General features: G+C 65.5%; 1 protein-coding gene across 3 annotated transcripts in view; it reads left to right on the forward strand.

Moving 5' to 3' along the window:
* The first annotated feature begins 1,067 nt into the window (after positions 1 to 1,067).
* Positions 1,068 to 20,496, forward strand: part of CLUH (clustered mitochondria homolog) — a 42,075-nt gene continuing 22,646 nt past the window's right edge. The window contains exons 1-7 of one of the 3 annotated variants that reach the window (XM_068154887.1): positions 1,068 to 1,216; positions 14,297 to 14,493; positions 15,864 to 16,035; positions 16,184 to 16,327; positions 16,555 to 16,682; positions 17,325 to 17,479; positions 19,328 to 19,453. In XM_068154887.1, coding sequence (XP_068010988.1) covers positions 1,099 to 1,216; positions 14,297 to 14,493; positions 15,864 to 16,035; positions 16,184 to 16,327; positions 16,555 to 16,682; positions 17,325 to 17,479; positions 19,328 to 19,453 — 1,040 coding nt within the window. In that variant the 5' untranslated portion in view covers positions 1,068 to 1,098. Of the gene's footprint in view, positions 1,217 to 1,679; positions 1,763 to 8,898; positions 9,835 to 14,296; positions 14,494 to 15,863; positions 16,036 to 16,183; positions 16,328 to 16,554; positions 16,683 to 17,324; positions 17,480 to 19,327; positions 19,454 to 20,496 lie in introns of those variants that run through there. The other 2 variants (XM_068154888.1, XM_068154886.1) reach the window with 2 other exon arrangements.

Below are 20,496 nucleotides of genomic sequence, written 5' to 3' on the forward strand. Positions count from 1 at the left end.
CATAGAGGGAGTTGTTGGCCATTGCAATGTGCTGCCCAGGGAGGTGGTGGAGTCCCTGGAGGTGTTCAGAAAGGGATTGGACGTGGCACTTGGAGCCATGGTTTAGGAGTCAGGAGGTGCTGGGTGATAGGTTGGACTTGATCTCTGAGGTCTTTCCAACCTTACTGATTCTATGATATTTGGGAAGACATTCTTCACAGTCCGGGGGGTGAGGCACAGCAGCAGTTTGCCCAGAGCTGGGGATGTCCCATCCCTGGGAGTGCTCAAGGACAGGCTGGATGGAGCCTTGAGCAACCTGGGCTAGTGGAAGGTGTCCCTGCCCATGGCAGAGGGGCTGGAACTAGACGATCTTGAAGGCCCCTTCCAATGCAACCCATTCTATGAGCTGCTGGGCTGCAGAGGGCCAATGGAGCCCACGTGCCCCAGCAGCGCCCGGCACTGGGTCCGTGCCCAGCCCCGCTCACACAGAGCAAGAGCTGCGCGGCCAAGCCCCTGCCCTGGCGAGGGCACGGGCAGCCCCACTGCACCCTCCACAGCCCCCGGGAGCGCTCCCCCGGTCCCTGCAGCCCCTCCTGCCTCGGGACCCCAACTTCAGGAAGAGGGCTGGGCCGTGCTCCCCGGCTCCCCGCTGCCCCGGGAGCCCCCCGGCAGCCCCGGGCCAGCCCTCAGAGCTGCGGCGAAAGCAGAAGCGGCCGTGGCCGTGCGGCACCGGGCGCAGGGGCCCCGCCGCAGCAGCTCCCCGAGCGCCTGCGGCCGGGGCGCCACCAACCCCCGGGCCCGCCGGGCGACCTTGCGGCCTCCGGGAAGGTCGCAGGGAGCTGGGCGGGAGCGAGCGGCTGCAGCAGAGGGTGACCTTCCCCGGGGCCTGCCCGAGCCCCGCTTCCTCCTCCCTGGCCGGGCGCCAGGCGCGGCTCGCTGCCCGCTGGCGGGGGCGGTTCGCGCGGCCCCGGGCGCTGCCCCTTTAAGGCGTTGCCGGGCGGCGCGGGTTGGTCCCGGGCGGCTGCCGTAGCGGCGCGGGGCCGCCGCACCACGTGGGGCCGGAGCGGCGCTGTCCTTCGCGGCGGGCGGGCGGGCGGGCGCGGGGCTCGGCGCGGCCCCATGGTCATTAAAGCGGACGAGATGCCGCCGGCCGCCGTGCCGGCTGCCGCGCAGGGCGGCGAGCAGCAGGAGCCGGGGCCCCGCGGCAGGAGGCCGGCGGAGACGCAGCAGCGCCCCGGTAAGGGGATCGCCGCGGCTCGGCCGGGACGGGGGCCTTCGACGGGAGCGCGGCTGGCCGGGAGCGGAGTGGACTGGCGGGGCCGGGGTGCCCGTCCCGGGGCGGGAAACGTCCCAGCGGGGCGCAGCCGCCGTCCCCTTCCCGGCGCCGCGACGCACGGGGCCCGCCGGGGGTGTGGCGGGGTGAGAGGGGAGCGGGGAGCGGGGCCGTCACGGGGAGCTGGGGCGCTTCTGTCAACTTGGGCTGTCCCGCCAGGGGAGACCCCGCCGGGGCTGCCCGGGCCCGGCACAGCTGCCTCGCTCAGGGCCGGCTTCCCGGCCCCCCCGCCCGGCGCAGGGCTTTCTGCGGGGCAGCCGAGTCGGGCCCCGACGGCCGAGCCGCGGCTCAGGGAGGCTCCGCGTAGCGCTCCCCGGGGCCGCCGCCGTGCCGGGGGAGGCCGCTGGCTGCCAGGGCCCGAGGCCGCGGCGCTGGCAGCGGGGCCGGGACGCCTGATTCCTGCAGCTCCTCCGTGTCCCGGCGCGGCCGAGCCGAAGGACGGGACCCGAGGTAACGGCGAGGGATCGGCCGCGGCGTGCGGCGGCCCCGGCCCGGCCGGGCCTGTCCCGGCGGAGCAGGGAGCCCCGGGCTCCGGTGAAGGTCACCTTCACCGGGCCGCACCACCGCGCGGCCGCGGGGGGGGAGTGCCCGCGCCGGGGCCCCGCAGCTCCCCCGACCGGCCCCGCCGCTGCCCAGGCCCGGGCCCGCCAGGCGCCGCTGCGGGCCGGGCCGGGCCGGGCGATCCACGGGGCCGGGCCCGCCGGGGCCTCGGCTGCGGGGAAGCGGCGGCCGTGCCGCTCACCGTGCGGGGCCCTTGCTGGGAGCGGGCGGGGGGCCTGGTGCGGGGCAGGGCCCGAGGCTCGCTGCGGGCACGCTGGGCACCCGGGGTGCGGGCACTGCCCCGCTCTGCGCTGCTGGCGTCCCCGCTGCGAGGGGCAGGAGGGAGCTTGGCTCTCCCAGGGCGCTTGGCGCGCAGGAGCTGCTGGCACGCTGGGAAACGCTCAAAAGCAAGAACTTTGCCTTGCCTGGGAAGGGCACATGGCTCGGTCGGGCCCTCGGCTGAAAGCTGCTCGCCTTAACTCCCGTTTTGCTGCCTGCTCTCCTTTGAAACCGGAGCCTGAGTGGCTCAGACCGGGGACAAAGTGCAGCCAGCACCACCGTCCAGCACCACCTCCGTGGCTTTGGGTGCAGGCCAGGGCAGACCATCGCCTGCTCTGCAGTTGTCTGAGTTTGGTGCATTGTATCCTCGGGAGGTCACGGTCCTGAGCGCTGCTCTGCAGCTCAGCTCTTTCCCCTGACCTTTGCTGTGCAAGGCAAAGAAGGGTGGCAGCAGCATGGCCTGGGGCTGGCCTTCGGCCCGAGCCACCACGCGGAGCTGCGAGCGAGTGACTGCCACTTCCTCCCCCCCCGCCCCGGGGTTTATGGGGGCCGGGGGAGTTTTTGGAGTTTGCCACCCGAAGCAAAGTTCAGGGAGCGGGCTGGATGCCGCTGAGGAGCTGGCAGCAGGCTGCTGAGCGCCTCCTGCCCCCTGCGCTGGGTGCACGGCGGGCGGCCCCTGCCAGCAGCTGGGTTAAAGAGTGATGTGCTCCCATGCCAGCCTCGGCAGGCTGCTGAGGGAGCGGGCAGGGGGGAAAGTCCTCACCGGCTCTCAGCCCTGCAGGGTTGCTCAGTCCCCTCCTGGGGCTGGGGAGGAGGGGGAGGAGGGCTCCTGTCCTGCCTGGGAGCCTGGGGCTGGAGCGGTGCATGAGAGAGGTGCTGTGCTGCACTGGAGCTGGGGGCAGCCTGTCCTCTGGCATCGGCGGTGGGACAGGCTCTGGTTCCTAGGCCTCTGCCGGCCAGGGAGCCTCAGCTCTGGCTCTGCCAGGCAGGGGGCATCAGCTCTGGCTCTGCCAGGCAGGGGGCATCAGCTCGGGCTCTGCCCTGGTGTACCCAGTGCTGCCTGTGCGGCTCTCGGAGCGCCCAGCTTGGGCACCCTTTGGGCAGTGGGCAGGCCCTGGGTGGGCATTTCACTGAGGGAAGGCACCCTGCTGCTGTGCCAGGCCTGGAGACTTGGGGCTGTGCTCTGTGGCTGGTGGGAGGGCTGTGAGTGCTTCTCTGTACCTCCAAGCTAGACAAAACCATCAGGGATGCTGTGTGCAGGGCCAGACAAAACCAGGGCCAGCTGGGGCTGCTGTAGTGACTCCGGGGGGGGCAGTTACAGGTTTAATCACCTTCCTTATCAGCTAGCAGGAGATCAAGGCACAGCCACTCTTGGATTGGTTTTGTTCCTGCACTTGTTGCTGCCCTGGAACAGGCCTGTCTCCCAGGCCGCTTCAGCAGTGCTTCTGGCTGCCAGAAGATGCTTTCCAACCTTGACCTGCCCAAAGATTTGCTTTTCCCAGCTAGAGCTCCCTGGCCCTGTGCTCCCAGCCACCCCTATCTTCAGCCACATCTTGTGTCAGGGGAGCAGGGGGTGCAGGTGGCAGGGGGAGACCGCTGGGAGGCACAGGAGCGGCTGTGCGCTGGGAGCAAGGTCAGGAGGCTGATTCTTAATCGGGGGATCTGCTGTCTCTGTGCCGCCCGACCTTGGAGGCCTGGAAAGGGCTGGTCTGCTGGCAGCTGGGCTCTCAGTGTGCAGTTTGAACAGGCACTCGGGGGGGAGAATCAGAGGGACATTGTGCAAGAGAAATCTGATCCCTGCTACAAGGGTGAGGAGAGGGAAGGAGCCTGATAACGCAGTGTCTGTGCAGCAGGACGGGGTAGGGAGCCCAGGGGATGGTGTCTGGGGTGGTTCTGCCGGTGAGATAAGAGTGCTGAGCTCCTGCTGGAAGCTCACTGCTCTGCCTGAGCAGCCCTGCTCCTGGGCTTCCCAGCTGAAGAGTGGAAGGAAGTAGGTCAGGAGCATGCACCTAGATAAACCCACCTGCAGCACTGCCTCCTGCGCGGCAGAGGCAGCCCTCCGGAGAGACTCCTGGGTTTGCTGGACTTGGCATCTCACCCCTGTCCTGCCACAGCCTCCCAGCACTCACTCTGCTCCCTTGCCCTGTGCTCTGCTGGTTGTCACTCCCCAGGGCTCTGAAGGTCTGTGCATTGGAGGAGCCAAACCCAGTGCCCCGGGGGCAGTGCTTGGACAGAGCACCACAGCTGATGAGCAGAGCACGGTGGAGGTGGCTGTGGCTCTTCGGGCAGCAGGTCACTCCTGCAGCAGCAGCAGGGCTGTCCAAGGGTCAGTGCCTGGTTCTCAGCTCCCAGCAGCACGTGGCTGGTGCAGCAGAGCTCGCCCCTCTGCCAGCTGAACTTTCTGTTCTGCATTCCAGCTGTGAAGGTTAGTGAGCCTGGCAGGAGTGGTTGCCTGGCACTCTGTTGACACTGCAGCAGGGATGTGCTCACAGGGGTGAGCAGCCCTGCCTGTCCCACCTCTGGGTGGGACCTCTGTGCTGGCAGCAGCAAGCTCCTTTCTCAGGCTGAAGAAATAACTGCTGCTCATTGCTGCCTGCCTGGTCCTGAGGGAAGAAGCCTGTGAAGCAAGCCCTGGAGGAGGTCCCCTCCAGCACAGTGACATGACACTAATGGCTCAGCTGTGAGAGCCATTTCCCCAGCTTGCCCTTCTCCTTCTCTTCAGAGCCCTGCTGCAACCTGTTGGCAGAGCTGCAGGCCCAGAGCACTGTTGTGTAGCTACTGCCCAGCAACATAAAGCTGCAGGAGGGTGGCTCCTGCCCTGCTTGCCTGCAGCTCCTGGGGCTGGGATTAGCCTGACTCCAGCCCTGCTTCCCAGGCTCTCCCTTGCTGCCCTCCTGCTGGGCTGGATGGCACTGGGGGTGGTGATGTGGGTGCTGCCTGGCGGCTGTGTGGCACTGGGGGTGGTGATGTGGGTGCTGCCTGGTGGCTGGGTGGCACTGGGGGTGGTGATGTGGGTGCTGCCTGGTGGCTGGGTGGCACTGGGGGTGGTGATGTGGGTGCTGCCTGGTGGCTGTGTGGCACTGGGGGTGGTGATGTGGGTGCTGCCTGGTAGCTGGGTGGCACTGGGGGTGGTGATGTGGGTGCTGCCTGGTAGCTGTGTGGCACTGGGGGTGGTGATATGGGTGCTGCCTGGTAGCTGTGTGGCACTGGGGGTGGTGATGTGGGTGCTGCCTGGTGGCTGTGTGGCACTGGGGGTGGTGATGTGGGTGCTGCCTGGTAGCTGGGTGGCACTGGGGGTGGTGATGTGGGTGCTGCCTGGTGGCTGTGTGGCACTGGGGGTGGTGATGTGGGTGCTGCCTGGTAGCTGTGTGGCACTGGGGGTGGTGATGTGGGTGCTGCCTGGTGGCTGGGTGGCACTGGGGGTGGTGATGTGGGTGCTGCCTCTCAGTGGTGCCCTGCATGCAGGTGTGGGGGGCAAGGCTCTCACCTTGCTGCCAGAGGTGCCAAAGCCTCTGCCAGCCTGACCGCTCGGTGTGCAGGCTAAGGTGGGCTGTGGTGCCAGCTGGGTTGTGGCACTGTGTGAGGTAGGACAGGGTGCTCAGTGTCCCTGGCAGAGATGTTGCTGTGGGATGAGAGAGTTTCCCAGGCTGCTGCTGGCCTGGGGCAGCTGTGGGCAGCTGGCACAGGGCTGGCCGAGTGGGAGGCTGTGGGCTAATTGGCACATCTGTGCCACAGGATGCAGGAAGGCAGAGAGAGCTGCTGGGCACAACATCACAGCCATCAGCTCTGCCCTGCTAACCCTACCCAGAGCCCTCTCTGTCACCTCTGGGGGTCCTGGGGGCCACATGAAGGTCTGGGGAGGGTCTGGCAGGGTCTGCGCTGCGCGGAGTCCCCTGCGGAGCTGCTGTGGCCGCAGGGGGGGAGGGCAGCATGGGGTGAAGCTGGGGCAGCACTGCACCCCCTGCAGCTGTGCCTGCTCCTGTCTGCAGGCCTGATGCTCTGCTGCATGTGGAGCCCAGCAGGGCAGTTCATGGTCTTGGGCTCTCCTGGGGAGCCTTCTGCAGCTGAGGGGTGTGCACACCTCTGGCAGAGCCCTCAGCCGCGTCCTGCTGTCTGAAGTGTGACTCCCTCCTCACAGCTCTTCTCCTGGCCTCTGGGAAACGTGCTCCTCTAGCAGAGTTGATGTTTTTGTTGGTGCTGATCTTTGCCCTTTGCCTTAGGTCCTACTCTTTGCTCCCAGCCTGTGTGGTGTTTGAGTTGCAGGTTGCTGGAGGAGGGTCACCCAGCCAGCTCCTTTCAGGGCTGAGCTCTGGGCAGGCAGGAAGCTTGCACAGGGCTTGGAGTGGAGTTCCCAGGTGTGGAGAGCACAGTGTGGGTGACTGGGGGTGCCAGATGCAAAGCAGGAGGCGTTCTGGTGCCTGTAAGTGCCTGAGCCTGCAGCTGTGGGACCCTGAGAGTGCCCCAGGGCACAGCTGGGGTGCACCAGTCCAGCACCAACATGAACACAGGGAAGCCACAAGCTTCTGAGCAGGCTGGAATGTGGCTGGAGCTGTTTCAGTCTGTACCAGCCAAACTTTGGATGCAGAGGAGCTAAGAATGAGCAATTCCTTCTCTTGCACCCGTGGGTGGTGGGTGCCAGGGCCCTGCTGAGGGCCACAGACTGCAGCCCAGTCCCCAGCACTGGGAAGCCACTGGAAAGCAAGGGTGGTGCTGTCCCTCTGCCCACAGAGGGGTCACAGCCAGCCAGAGCTTCCTGAGCAGCTCTGAGGAGTCCCTGTGGTGCTTGGTGAAGAGGTGCTTGTGGCTGCTGGAGGTTTCAGGGGAGCTGTGGTTTCCGTGGAGGAGGTGGAAGGAGGCTGCTCTGCCGTGGCTCCCAGCTGCCTGCTGGCTGGGCTGGGCTGTCCTGCAGGAACCAGGCCACCAGGGCCACCTCTGGAGGTGATGCCTCTTTGTGTAGTCACTTCATTCAACCCTCACTAGGCTGTTTGTTTTCATGTGTTACTCATCTGAGTTGCAGCTGACATTGGCTCCACTGCCACCAGCCTCCACGTGTTGGAGCTGGCCTGCACTGCCCTGCTCTGAGCTGCTGTGGCTTGAGCTGAGGAAGTGCTGCTCGGCTTCAGGAGACCTCCTGACCAGGGAGAGATTGTTTTACCTGCTCTCAGAGGTCTCTCTGTCAGGAGGAAGAGCTGAGGCTATTCACACTTCTGAAGGCATTCAGAAGGCATCAGAAAAACACCAGGTGCTGATGCTGATGTGAGCTGAAAGCTGGTGCTGGCTCCCAAGGCCCAGGGGTGCCTTGTTTTGGGGCTCCCAGGCCCAGGAGCCAACCCCAGGGCCCCTTGCTTGTTGGGACAGCAACTCAAAGGAGCTGGAGCGGGAGAGAGACCTCTCCTGGCTCCTCTTCTCCTTCAAGGGACACCAGAAGCTAGCCAGGTGTTTCTGCTGTCTGGTTTTCAGCTGCTTTCTGCCCTTCTCCTGGCAGGTGGCCTGCTGGGATGGGGGCTCCAGGGGCTGCTCCTGACCTTCCCAGGGCTGCCTTGGGAGAAGGGGTTGCCCTTGCCCCACGTGAGCTGTGCTGGCCTTGAGCAAGGGCTCACGTGAGCTGTGTGCTCTTGGCTTTGAGTTTTGACATCCTGTCCTGGGCATGTGGCACGTATTTATCTCCTGCCCAGTGCGGAGCTGTGCCCCTTCCCATCCACAGAGGCATGCTGAGTGCCTGGGAGCCCTGCCAGGGGAGCCTGTGCTGGAGCCTGGGCTGCCCAGGATGGGGCAGCTCTCAGCTTTGCCAAGCGGGCACCAGGGCTTTCCTGAGCGGGGCCAGGGCCTGCACATCACAGCCCATGTTTGGAAGATCCCACCCTTGGCATGCCTCCTGGGAATCAGGGCCACCCCAAGCAGTGGGGTGTCGGTGTGGAGGGGTGCTGGTGGGGCCTTGGGGCCTGGCAGTGCTGCCAGGGGGAGGCAGGCAGCTGGTGGCCGTGGCACAGCCTGGCTGGTTGCACACTGTGACCTGCTCTGCTGCGGCCTCCCCGGTGCTTGCAGGAGCCTCCAGCTCCCTGAATCCCTGCTCCACTTGCTGGGATTTCCCAAGTGGAGGTGGGGAGAGGAGAGGAGAGGCCTCGGGGGATTGTCTGTGTGGTTTGTGGTTGGTTTGTGTCTGATACGGCGGAGGACAGAGAATTGCCTCTGGAGCCCGCTCGCTGCTTTCCCTGCCCGGCTGCTTTCCCTGCCCGGCTGTTTTGTGCTCGCCTGCTTAGTATGGATGGCTGTGCCCGGGCCCAGGCGTGCCATAGTAACTGCCCAGGCCCTGGCATTCAGAGGAGCTGGCAGGGCTGGCAGCCCCGGGGTGCCCCAGCGCCCATCCCGTGGTGCACCGCTGCGGCTCTGCTCTCCGGCCGGGGCTATTTATAACCGGGCAGGGCTGGGGCTGGCACCCCCCTGCCGGCCTGCCCCGCCGGCCCCTCGGGCACACCCCCGGGCTGGCTCGGGCACGGCAGAGCCGCAGCCCCTGGGGGCGCCGGCGGCGGAGGGGCGCAGGCGGTGAAGGTCAGCGGGGGGCGCCGGGGAGAGCTGCTGCCGGCCTGGGTGTGGTGAGCAGGCGGGGGGCGAGCTCGGCGTGCGGGGCGCCCTGCGAAGCCAGCTGCCGGGCCCCTGCCTCCTGCCGCCCTGGGGACGAGGAGGAGCTGCCTCGGGACCGCCAGGGCAGGCCAGCGGGGCCGGGCTGCGGAGGGCGAGGGCTGGCGCCCGGGAGCCTGCCCGCCGGGCACCTCGGCACCCCGCTGCCAGCGGCACAGACCGTCCAGCCCGGCTGCCCGGCAGCATGGGGAACAGCCTCCTCGCCAGCTGCTGCAGGCATGTCACCGAGCTGATCTTCCAGCCGCGCCGCTCCGACTCGCCCGAGGAGAGCTCTCCGCTCCTGCCGAAGCCTCCTGCCGACCGCCCCGAGGGGCCAGGAGCTGCGCCGTGCGCCGGGCTGTATCCGGACATCATCCCCAGCACGGCTGCGACTGGAAGCCCGCAGAGGTGCCCTCGGCACATCCCAGCCCTGGCCGAGGCTGATGGATCAGCGGCGGTGTGTGCCGTGCCCGGCGGCGGGGGAGCCGTGGCTGTTGGTGCAGGAGCCGTGGCTGTTGGTGCAGGAGCCGTGGCTGTTGGTGCAGGAGCCGTGGCTGTTGGTGCAGGAGCAGTCCCCGACGGCGCGGGAGCCGTGGCTGTCTGCGCGGGAGCCGTCCCCGACGGCGCGGGCCCTCCCCGGCGGGCAGCGCCTGCCCTTCCAGCCGACCTTGGGGCCGATCATGCTCAGTCGCTCCGGAGCTGCCTGAAACTTGAGGCCGATGGCTCGGACCGCGGATTCTGCCGCCGGGACGGGCAGGTGGCTGCAGCTGGTGGGGGAGATGCAGCCCCTGGAGCCGGCCGGGGCCGCGGCGAGGGACGAGCGGCCTGGCTGGGACCGGACAGGGTGCCGAGCTGGGGGGGTGCCGCTGCCCCCCTGGGGAGCCCTGGGACACCTTCCTCTGCTCCTCCAGCAAGCGTGGGGAAAACCTCCCCAGCCCAAAGGGAAGTTGTGCCGCCCCAGGACGCAGGCCCCGCGGGCAGGCCGGGCTCTGATCCTGCCCCTCCGGCCCTGGCACTGCCCACAAAGCAGCAGCAGCAGCAGCAGCAGAAGAAGAGGAGGAAGAAAAAGAAGCTCACCCCTCTAGGTGCTCAGCAGCCTGGCACTGGTGTGCTTCCTGTGGCCAGACACTGTGTGCCCGCGCTGGGGGTGGGTGGCTGGCGGTGGATGGGGCAGCAGGAGGGACAGAGGGGGCAGGAGGTGATGCTTTGGCTTCCCAGGAGGAGGAAGAGGAGGAAGGTGGTGAGATGCCCCCCCCAGGGTGTGTAGCACGGAGGGAGCTGCCTGTGCCTTGCCCTCCTTACCAAGCAAGCTCGAAGGCTTCTGCTGGCTCTTGCCTTAATTCACCAGGCAAAGCCTTCTGCTTTGTGACTGCAGGCACAGACCCTGGGGGCTGGGGGTGGCCCTGCCAGGGCAGGGAGCAGTGGGGGACAGTGTTGGCTCACGGGTCAGGGGAGATGCCCAGGCTGTGGGGATGCAGCAGCTCTGCAGCTGCCCTGGGCACAGGGGTGAGCTCTTCCTCCTCCTCCTCTCCGTGCATCTTCCCAGAGCTGTGGGGACAGTGGGGCCCTGGCTGTGGTGTGGAAGGGGAGCAGCTGCTGGGCCACATCCTGCTTTCCTCCTCTCCTCCTCCATGAGCTGGCACAGCACTGCTGCAGCCCATGCCAGTCTCTGCAGTGTGCCACCACATGGTAACACAGAGTGGGTTTTGTCCTTGGCAGGACTCTGGGCTGTGAGAAGCTCAGGTTATTGGGTTTGTAAGTCTCAAGGTCAGTCTCTGCCTTGTCTGTCACCAGGTTTTGTTTCCCTTTGCTGTGTGCAGTGCTGGGTGCTGGCCCCAGACTCTCTCTGGCTGGGGATGTGCAGGGAGACAGCCCTGAGCTGCCTGCTCGCTGTCTGCCTCAGCTCCTCGCTGCTTTCCCCTGTGCCAGCAGCAGCTGTTGGAGCTGCAGGCACAGCTGGGTGGGAGCCTGCAGGAGCTCTCTGCTGCTGCTCAGAATTCCAAGTGCCTTTGAGGAGAGGAGGGCAGAGTTGGGGCCGCAGAGTGCCCCTGGAGCTGCTGGCCAGGAGCAGTGCTGAGCGCAGGGGTGGAAGGGGTTGGGGTTTCTGCACCTCCAGCGCTGCTGACTGCAGGGCAGGAGACTCCATCCCCAGAGCAGGCCCTGCAGAGCAGCTGAGCTCACGGCAGCTTCCGTGGCTGTCTCGGAGCTGCTGGGCTGAGGAGAGGATCGGTGACTGCCTGGGCTCCGGCAGCTGCCCCCGGGCGGCAATTAGCCATTAACAAAGGCTCTCCTGAGCTGTGCTCTGCCGGGGGGCGCAGCCAGCAGCCTTCAGGTTCTGCTGAGGACCCTCCTGTGTGCCAGGGGCCTGGCTGCTTGGGCTCGAGGTGCCCCCAGCCCTGCAGGAGGTGTGCGTGGAGCAGGGGCTGGCACCTCGGTGTGTGCAGGGGCACAGAGCAAACTCGATCCCGGTCCTGATGCTCTGCCAGGCGCGGGGCGATGCCCGGGGGCAGGGGGTGCTGTGCCCCCTCAGCCCTGCTCTGCCTTGCCTGGGCCTTGCCCGTGCTGGAGGCTTGCTGAGGCTGTGCCGGGAGCCTGCTGGGAGCATGGTGTCCCAGCCGGGCTGGCAGCCAGCCGCTCGGCAGCCTGCGCCGTGCCCGCGGGCACAGGCCGGGCACCGGGGGCAGGAGGGTCCTTGCTGGGTGCCTGGCACATCCCTGGGGGCGCTGGGGGGAGCTGCAGGTCACAGCCTTTGGCTGAGGAGCGGGTGGGACAGGGCCCTGTGCCTCAGCCACCTCCCGGGGCACAGCCGGGGCACGGCAGCTTCTCCTGCGGGCGGCACACAGCTGAACGCAGCTCCTGGGGCTTGAGCTGAGAGCGAGGGGCAGCAGGGAGGGCTCTGCGGGTGCCTGCCAGGCGCCCCCTTTGCTCTTCTGCCGTCCTGGCCACGCTGCCGCCCCCTGCCTGGCGGCTTTGCCTCCCTCTCCCTGCCGGCAGCGCTGAGCCGCGGCGCAGCCGGTCTGCGGCGGGCAGCGGGCGCTGGTGACCCAGTTCTGAGGCGGGTGGGTGCAGCCCTGCGCCCTGCAGGGAGAGCACAAGCCGTGAGTCAGCACCCAGCAGGCAAGCTCCCAGCTCCCTGCGGTGCCACCGGCTGGGCTGGGAACAGAAGGCTGCTGGAGCTGCCCCGCTCCGTGCGAGCCCTGCTGCCCTTGGGTCGCAGCTGGGCCTCGGCCTGGGCTCCTGCTCTGCAGTCAGTGCTGGCTGGAGCTGGAGCTCCTGGCACCAGCAGGCAGGGAGCTGTTGCCTCTACTTGTCTGTGCTGTTGGCAGAGTGCAGGGCTGTACCAGCCCTGGCTGCACTCAGCTGGGGAAGGAGGGCTGGGAGGGGAAGAGTGCTGTGTGCCTGCAGACCAGGGCTGCAGTTCAGGGATGCTGCCCTGCTGGGCGGGCAGGGGCTGGGCCAAGCCTGGCTGGGGAGCCTGCTGAGTTGTCCTGTTGGTGAGGCTGGGGATCCCAGGTGCAGCAGCAGCAGCAGCTCCTCTTCAGCAGCAGCAGCAGCCTCAGTAGCTCCTCTGCAGCAGCCTCAGTAGCTCCTCTGCAGCAGCTCCTCAGCAGCAGCAGCAGCCGCCCTGCTCTGCCTCCTCGTCCCTGCGTGCTCAGGCAGCCCAGGAGGGTGGCTGTGCTGGCTGCAGGGTGTGACCCGGGGCTGTCCCCAGCCCCCTGGGCATGCTGTGGTTTTGCTGGAACCACATCTCTCAGGGCAAGTTTGTGTGGAGCTTTTTCTTCCTCCTTTCCTGGCGTGCCTGCAGCTTGCCAGGGCCAGGGCCAGGCCTCTCCCCGGGCCTGCCTCTGGTGTCATCTGTCAAAGACCTGAATGGCTGGTGCTGGGGACAGGCCCTGAGTGACAGGGAGGTGAGCAGCAGCTGCTGAGGGGCTGCTCAGGTCGCTGCTACCTGCTGCCTGGTGGAGCAGCTTTGCTTTCCTGGGGTTCCATCCTGCCTTCCCCCCTGTCCTGACCCAGCCTGGCAGTGGCCCTGTGGCAGGTCTGCTGCTGCCAGCTGTGGTGTGTGACCCTCTGGGGACACCCCAGCAGGTTCTGTCGCTGCAGCCTCCCCTTGGCTGCAGAGATGTGCAGGGGGTGCAGCGCTGCCAGCCCTGCTCTCACTGCAGCTGGCTCTTCAGTGGCTTTCTGAGCTGCTGGAGCACTTGGGGCTGGTGGGTGAGTGCCAGCCAGCAGAGCTTCAGGTCTCGAAGCTGCAGCCCCAGTCTGTGTGTCAGGAGTGATGGGGGGGAGCTGCCAGCTCCCCTGGAGCACAGCTGGGCTGGGATTGGTGTCCTGCTAGGAGGAGGAAGGAGTCCTGCCAGGCAGAGCTGGCTGGAGGGCTGCAGCTTGGTGCTTGGCAGCCTCAGGGCACTGTTCTGGCTTTGAGCAGCCCTGACCCCATGCAGCCTTTTGGAAAGGTTGTTCCCAGTGCTGGGGGAAGGCCTCAGCCTGCTCTGGGTGCCTGGGAGCACCAAGCTGGAGCCACCAGGAGAGGCTTGGGAGGTCGGTGCCAGGGTGTGGGTGGCTGGGACAGGACAGCTGTGCCAACAACACAGCTGGTGGGGCACAGCCCCTGCTCCCTGCCAGCCTTCACTGCCCAGGGTGGGCAGGTCAGAGCAGCCTGGGCAGGTCAGAGCAGTGCCCAGCTGCCACCCTGGGGCCCAGGGGCTCTCTCCCCTCTCGCAGAGGCTGCCCCCAGTGGCTCTCTCCAGCTTGCCTGGCAGCACCCTGGCCCAGCAGTGCAGTGTCTCCTCTGCAGCATGCTCCCCTGCCCGGTTTGGTGGCTGCAGGCTGCTCTGGGAGACCTGCAGCTTCCTCAGTCTCCTCTCTGGCACCATCCACCTTAAGTGGAAACGAAACCAAGCCCCTGTGTGAGCAGCCAGGGAGGTGCAGAGAGCTCCCCATGACACATCTGAAGCGTCAGCACCTTCTCCTGAGCAGAACTGCCTGGGCAGAGCCTCACCCTGGCATCCTGGCATCTGCAGGAGGTATGCTGGAAGTGCAGAGGGTGCCCAGGAGCAGGCAGGGCCGTGGGAGCTGTTTGTGTGCTGCTGGAGTAACCTGGCTGCTGCCATGAGCTCAGCAGCACAGCCCTGGCTCTGCCTCCCTTCCCTGGCTGGGCAGCAGCCCCCAGGAGGGGCTGGAGCTGTGGAATGTGGAGGTGCAGAGGTGCCAGCTGCCTCTGGCCGCCCAGCACCACACCCCCTCTCTGGCTGAGGTGCTCATTAGTGCTGGGCTGAGCGTGGTGCAGCCTGCCCCGTCCTCCCTGCCCTCTCTGCCTGGGCCTGGGGGAGATGCCAGCCCCCCAGCCTCAGCTGTGCTGCCAGGGGCAGCTCTTGGCACTGCTGGCTCTGACAGACACCCAGTGCAGAGTCAAACACCTGTAGAGGCCTGTCTGCTGGGGCTGGCCAGGGGGTGGTGAGGTGGTCCACAGCAGCATCTCTCTGCCCGCACCAAGGGGCCGGCGGCTGGCTCCGGCCTCCTCTGACCCTCTCTCTCCCTGCCCAGAGCACCCTTCTGGCCTGGCACTGATGAATGGCAGCGGCCCACACGAGAGCCTCAAGGGTGAGAAGGATGCCAGGCAGAATGGGCACGAGGAGGCTGAGGCAGGAGAAGAGGGGAACGACCAGGAGGTGATTGTCATCCAGGACACGGGATTCACCGTCAAGATCTGCGCCCCGGGCACAGAGCCCTTCTCCCTGCAGGTACCCCTGGGGCTGGGCCAGGCCACACACAGCGCTCCCCCTCCAGCCAGGGGGGCAGGCAGCTGCGCCCAGGGAGCCCCTCTGCTCTGGGCAGCACCTTCAGGCTGCTCCCAGCTCCCTGACCCGGCCGTCCCCCCGTGGGATGAAGTGGGGAAGGAGGCAGCGAAGCCTGGAGGGTGCGGGAGAGATGCTGCCTGCCAAGGGGCTTCTGGAGAGGAGGAGACGGAGCAGCAGGCTGGGGCAGGGGCCTGCAGAGGCTCTGCAGGGACAGGGAGGGTGTTCTGCTCCAGGTCCCAGGTGTGGAGCAAGGGGAGCAGGAGCCTGCAGAGGCTCTGCAGGGACAGGGAGGGTGTTCTGCTCCAGGTCCCAGCTGTGGAGCAAGGGGAGCAGGAGCTGGCTGACGTGTAGCTGCTTGCCCATCACAGAGGGGCTCAGGTGTGGAGCTGAGCACAGGGCAAGTGACATTCCCGTGCCTGGGCTGCTTCCCTGGGTCTCAGGAAGGGGAAATCCCTCTGGCCTGACAGCTGCTCCAGGCTAGCCTGGGTTTGGAGCCACCACAGGTGCCAGCACAGCTCAGGGAGCTCAGGCAGCAGGCTGAAGCTCAAGGAAACAATGCTGCCTCTGCTCCCCCTCTGCATGTGTCATGTGGACAGGGCTGTGCTGGCAGCTGAGGACGGGCTCTGGCACGCCTGGCTGATACTCTGATGGAGCTTGATACTGCCCTGGAAGCCATGGGCACCAAGTGCCTCTCATTGCAGGGAGAGGCATCTGGAGCTAAACCCAGTGGGAAGCCTTATCTGCCCAAGCCTGGCAGAGAGTGCCAAGTGGCAGCCCCCGTGGAAGGAGCTGTACCACAGCCCAGCTTTGCTCCCCTCTAATCCCCTTGGCTGTTGGTGTTAATGAGCTAATAATAGCAGCCCGCGGCGGCCAGAGCTGCTTATGTAAACCACCCTGAGGCCTCCCAGCCCAGCAGTGCCCCTGCTGCTGGAGCACAGGGGGAGGAGAGCAGCCCCTCTGGCACAGCTCTTGCCTCGCAGGAGCCCCGTGCTGGCTGGTGGCACGGCCTGGAGGGCTGGCACAGGCAGGGGCACACCGCGCTGGGGCCTGCTGGCCGTGGGCATCGCTCGGAGCCTCGCCACAGGTGTGCAGTGCCACTCACTGTTCCCTCACTGCCCTCTCTGCCACCTCTGACCCAGGGCAAGTTCTTGGCACAGTGCCAGGCTGTGACCCTGCCCCCCCAGCAAGGCATCTCCTGGGAGGGGGAGCTGCAGTCTGCCTTCCCAAGCCTGGAGAGGTGTTCTGAGCCTGCGGCGGAGGGGCAGAGTCTGGCAGGGACTGGGAGTGACTGCCTGGGCCCTTCCCTTCTCAAGGTCTCTCCTCAAGAGATGGTGCAGGAGATCCACCAAGTGCTGATGGACCGTGAGGACACCTGCCACAGGACCTGCTTCTCCCTGCAGCTGGATGGCAACGTCCTGGACAACTTTGCCGAGCTGAAGACCATCGAAGGGCTGCAGGAGGGCTCGCTGCTCAAAGTGGTGGAAGGCAAGTCCCTGCAGACAGGGGGGCAGGGGGCAGGCGTGGTTCTGACCACCTGGCAGCCCTTTCCCCCCTCCTCCTTTGTGAGCCCTGTGAGCCAGAGGAGCAGGCAGCTGTGAGCTTCCAGCCTCTCCCCTTCCCTCTGCCCCCCCAGAGCCCTACACGGTGCGGGAGGCCAGGATCCACGTGCGCCACATCCGGGACCTGCTGAAGAGCCTCGACCCCTCCGACGCCTTCAATGGTGTGGACTGCAACTCACTCTCCTTCCTGAGTGTTTTCACTGAAGGAGACCTTGGAGGTATGGAGCTGAAAGGCTTCCCTGGGGCGGTCAGCCTTTCCTTTCCCCTCCCTCCCCCGGCTCCCCGCTGGGCTCAGCCTGGTCCCAGCGCTCGGCCGTCCCACGCGGCTCAGGCCTGCAGAGGAGCGCTGGGAGCGCTGCTCCTTGGCTGGCTGCTGGGGCAGCGCTGGGGGAGGCAGTGCTGTGTCTGGCAGCACTGACTGTCTGTCTGTCTCTGCCCCTTGCAGACAGTGGCAAAAGGAAGAAGAAAGGTACCGAAATGGAACAAATTGACTGCACCCCTCCTGAACATATCCTGCCAGGTAGCAAAGAGAGACCCCTGTGTGCCCTTCAGCCCCAGAACAGAGACTGGAAGGTAGAGTTCTCCTCTGTCATTCAAAGAGCTATTGGCACATTCCTTGCAGCAGAGTGGTGCTCAGGGCCTGCAGGCTGCGCTGGACTCTGGGAGTTGCTCTGCTTTTGGTGCTTAATGAGCGCTGGGCCAGCACGGATCAGCCAAAGGAATAAAGTCCAAGAGCTTGTGTGCAGAGCACTGGACACCCACTCTGGACACTTGCAGGGTGTCAGATGGCCACTTGTGGTGGGAGGGGTGGCAGGGAGGGCAGAGCTCTGCTGCTCTGCAGCGTGCTGGAGGCAGGATCTGCACACCGGCACAGATTACCCTGGGCTTGCCCATAGCCTCCCCCTTAGACTCCAGCTCAGAAGCTGCCATTTGAAAACCAGTACAGCAAGAAACCCATGCCCTCTGCAGCCCAGAGGCCCAGGGTGCCTCTTTCCACCCCTGTCCTGTGGGGTGGAAGGCAGCAGACCCAGGGGGGTCAGAGAGCTGCAGCAGCTGGAGGAAAGCTCTGCCCCGAGCCCAGGCTGCGCTGTAAGCTGCGGGCCCGGAACCAAGCCGAGGGCAGGAGGTCAAAGGAGCACTGAACGCTCTGGAACTCCAGGGAGTTTGTTTCACTCCTGCTGACCAAGCTGCTGCTGCTGCTGTGTTCCCCTGCAGCCCTTGCAGTGCCTGAAGGTATTGACCATGAGTGGCTGGAACCCTCCCCCCGGTAACCGGAAGATGCACGGGGACCTGATGTACCTCTACGTCATCACGGTGGAGGACCGGCACGTCAGCATCACCGCCTCCACCAGAGGCTTCTACTTGAACCAGTGAGTAGCTGAGCCCTGCCCAGCCCTGCCCAGCCCTGCCCAGCAGCAGGCAGCTCTTCACAGCCAGCTGGAAGCAAACAGAACCACACAGTGCTGAGAGGTTGGAAGGGACCTCCAGAGGTCATCCAGTCCAACCCCCCCCTGCCAGAGCAGGAGCACCCAGGGTACTCTGCACAGGAATGCATCCAGCTGGGGCTGGAGAATCTCCCAGACTCCACAAGCTCCCTGGGGCAGCCTGCTCCAGGGCTCCAGCAGCCTCACTCTAAAGAAGTTTCTCCTCATGCTGAGCTGAAACCTTCTCAGTTCAAGTTTGCATCCATTGCTCCTTGGCTTATTGCTGTGCACCACTGAAAAGAGCCTGGCTCCCTCCCCTTGCCCCCCAGCCCTCAGCTGTTGAGAGACAGTGATCAGATCCCTCTCAGCCTTCTCTTCTCAGCCCCAGGGCTCTCAGTCTCTCTTCCCAGGGGAGATGCTGAGTCCCCTAAGCATCCTCCTGGCTCTCTCTGTTGGGCTCTCTCCAGCAGGTCTCTGTCCCTCTTGAAGTGGGGAGCCCAGCACTGGGCACAGCATTGCAGCTGTGGTCTCAGCAGGGCAGAGCAGAGGGGGAGCAGAACCTCCCCAGCCCTGCTGGAGTGGCTGCTCCTTGCTTTGCTGGGGGAAAGCAGCTTGGTGTCGTTGGCTGCTCCCCTGGCTCTGTGGGAGCTGCTCTACTGGACTGGGCTGTTGGGTTATGCTTGGTCCCACTTCTCCCCAGTGCATAAATGCCTGGTGCTTGAGGGAGAGTTTAAACATCCCATAATGTCAGCAGCTCATTAGAGCATTTTGAGCTGGGAGGGAGTTCCTGCCTGACCATTGCAGCGATCTCATCTTGCCCTGAAGCAGAAGCAGAGCCTGTCAGACCCTCCTGAGCTGGGCTGGGAGAGGCTGTTGGTGTGGCTCTCAGTGCCTGTGGCGGTGCTGAGGGAGGGGCAGGGTCCATCCAGCCCAGCAGCCTCCTGCCAGAGGCCTGGTGAGTGGAGGGTGGGCAGGAGAGAGCTCAGAGCTGCAGACCCTGCTGTACCTGAGCAGCCATCAGCTCTGAGTGGCCTTGATCCTGCAATGCAGATAATTGCCTGGGCAACCACCACTGCCTGTTTGAAGTGCAAGGCTCTCATCCACAGCAGGGGAGTGAGGCTGCCTGAGGAGGAGAGCCTGGAGCCTAGGTGGCAGCTGAAGCACACTTCCACCTTCTGTCTCAGGAAGCAGTGGAGCTGCTCTGTGTTGAACTGGCTCATGGAAGGAGTCATCTGCAGGCCACTGCTTGCCCTCAGAGCTGCCCAAATCAGTGTTAAGGGTCAGGGCTCTAAGGGTGCAGGTCCCAGGAGCCCAAGGGGTACAGTGAGCATGGAACAAGTGGCCTCCTGAGCCTGGCAAAGTGCCACCTGGGGAGGGGATGTGCTGCAGTGCTCCTGGCAGGCCTGGTGCTCAGAGAAGGTCTCCTGAGAGGGCCCCCACTGGCTGGTGTAGTTGGGGCCACTCCTGTCGGGTTCTGAGTCAGGCAGAGGCCCTTCTGGGGGCTGTGGGAAGCCCTTTGAGGTCTGTCCTTGCCAGCTGTGAAGCTCCAAGCCTTTCTTGGGCCTGGTGATGGCTGAAGGAGGGCTGGGTCAGATTTGCCAGGCAGCCCTCAGGCCCAGGCAGAGGGTTCCTGGCTGTATCTCCTGTGGAGAGGCTGGAGAGGGCTCCTGGTCTCCATGGGGTGAGCAAGGCCATGCTGGGCCTTCCATGCAGAGCTCTGCCTCCTGTGCCTGGGCTGTGGGAAGCCTCAGGCATGACAGCAGCTCCTGACTCTGTTGCCTCTCTCTCTTGCAGGTCTACTGCATACAACTTCAACCCCAAGCCTGCCAACCCCAGCTTTCTCAGTCATTCCTTGGTGGAACTGCTGAACCAGATCAGCCCTACCTTCAAAAAAAACTTCTCTGCCCTGCAGAAGAAACGGTAGCAGCACCCCCTCCCCCCCTCCCCCTGCTCCTGCCCCCCCTGGGGCCCTGCCCCCTCCCGGGGCCCTGCCTGCCCAGGCCCAGCTCTGGGAGCTGGCTTGCAGAGCTGTCTGAGCTCACTCAGGGGTGGGGTGGCTGGGATAGGAGAGTCTGTGCAGCAGGGACCACACAACACCTGCCTGGATGCCTTGGCAGCCCCCTTCTGTGAGTGCCCTTCCCTGCCAGAGCTGGGGGGACTGGTCAGCACAGCAGCTGCTGGGAGCCCAGAGTCCTGATCCCTCCCCCCTGCGTGGTCTCTCTTGGCTGTGGCTGGAGATGCCTCTTGCTTCCAGCACCCAGACTGAGGGATCTCAGTCCTTGGCCTCAAGCCAGGCTGGGGGAGTGGCAGCTTCCCCTTGCCCTGGGGGTGTCAGCTCTGGAGCTCTCCTGGGGTCCAGCTCTGTCCCTGCTGAGACTCCAGCCACCCAGGGCAGCTTGTGCAGGGGAGGGAAGGCCCAGAGCTGCAGTGCTGTGCTCCCAGTGGGGAAGCAGCTGCTGGGCTGGGGGGCTCCTGGCTGAGTCTCTGCATTGCCTGTGTGCCTCCTGGGAGACCTGGTGACTTCCAGCTGGGAGTTGATGTGAAGCATGGCCAGGGGGCTGGTGACCTGCTCAGCAGGTGCCTGTCCCCTGAATCCAAACCAGAGGCTGAAGCACAGAGTACCAGGGACAGTCACATGAGGGCTGTGGAGAGAGAGGAACCCTTTGAAACATGCCTGTGCAGGCTGCCTTGCTCTCCTCTGCTCTGGCTGCTCTAAGAGCAGGGACAACAATCAGGCACTGCTCTGTGCTGCCCTTGCTGCAGGGACCACTGCTGCTGCAGGACACTGGCTGCTGTGCAGGGGCTGCCATCCTTCAGAGACCCTTAACGACCTCAGCAGGGTGCACACCCCCGGCACATCGTGTGGCCTTCAGGAGCTCTGCTTCTGCTCTCATTAAGAAGATGAAAGTGACACTAGACAAGGGCTGGGGATTAGCAGTGGCCTCCAGCCACCGCTGCGACTA

Source organism: Melanerpes formicivorus, unplaced genomic scaffold (genome assembly GCF_026170545.1).
Source record: "Melanerpes formicivorus ecotype bairdi unplaced genomic scaffold, bMelFor1.0.p_v2 SCAF_29, whole genome shotgun sequence".
NCBI lineage: Eukaryota > Metazoa > Chordata > Aves > Piciformes > Picidae > Melanerpes > Melanerpes formicivorus.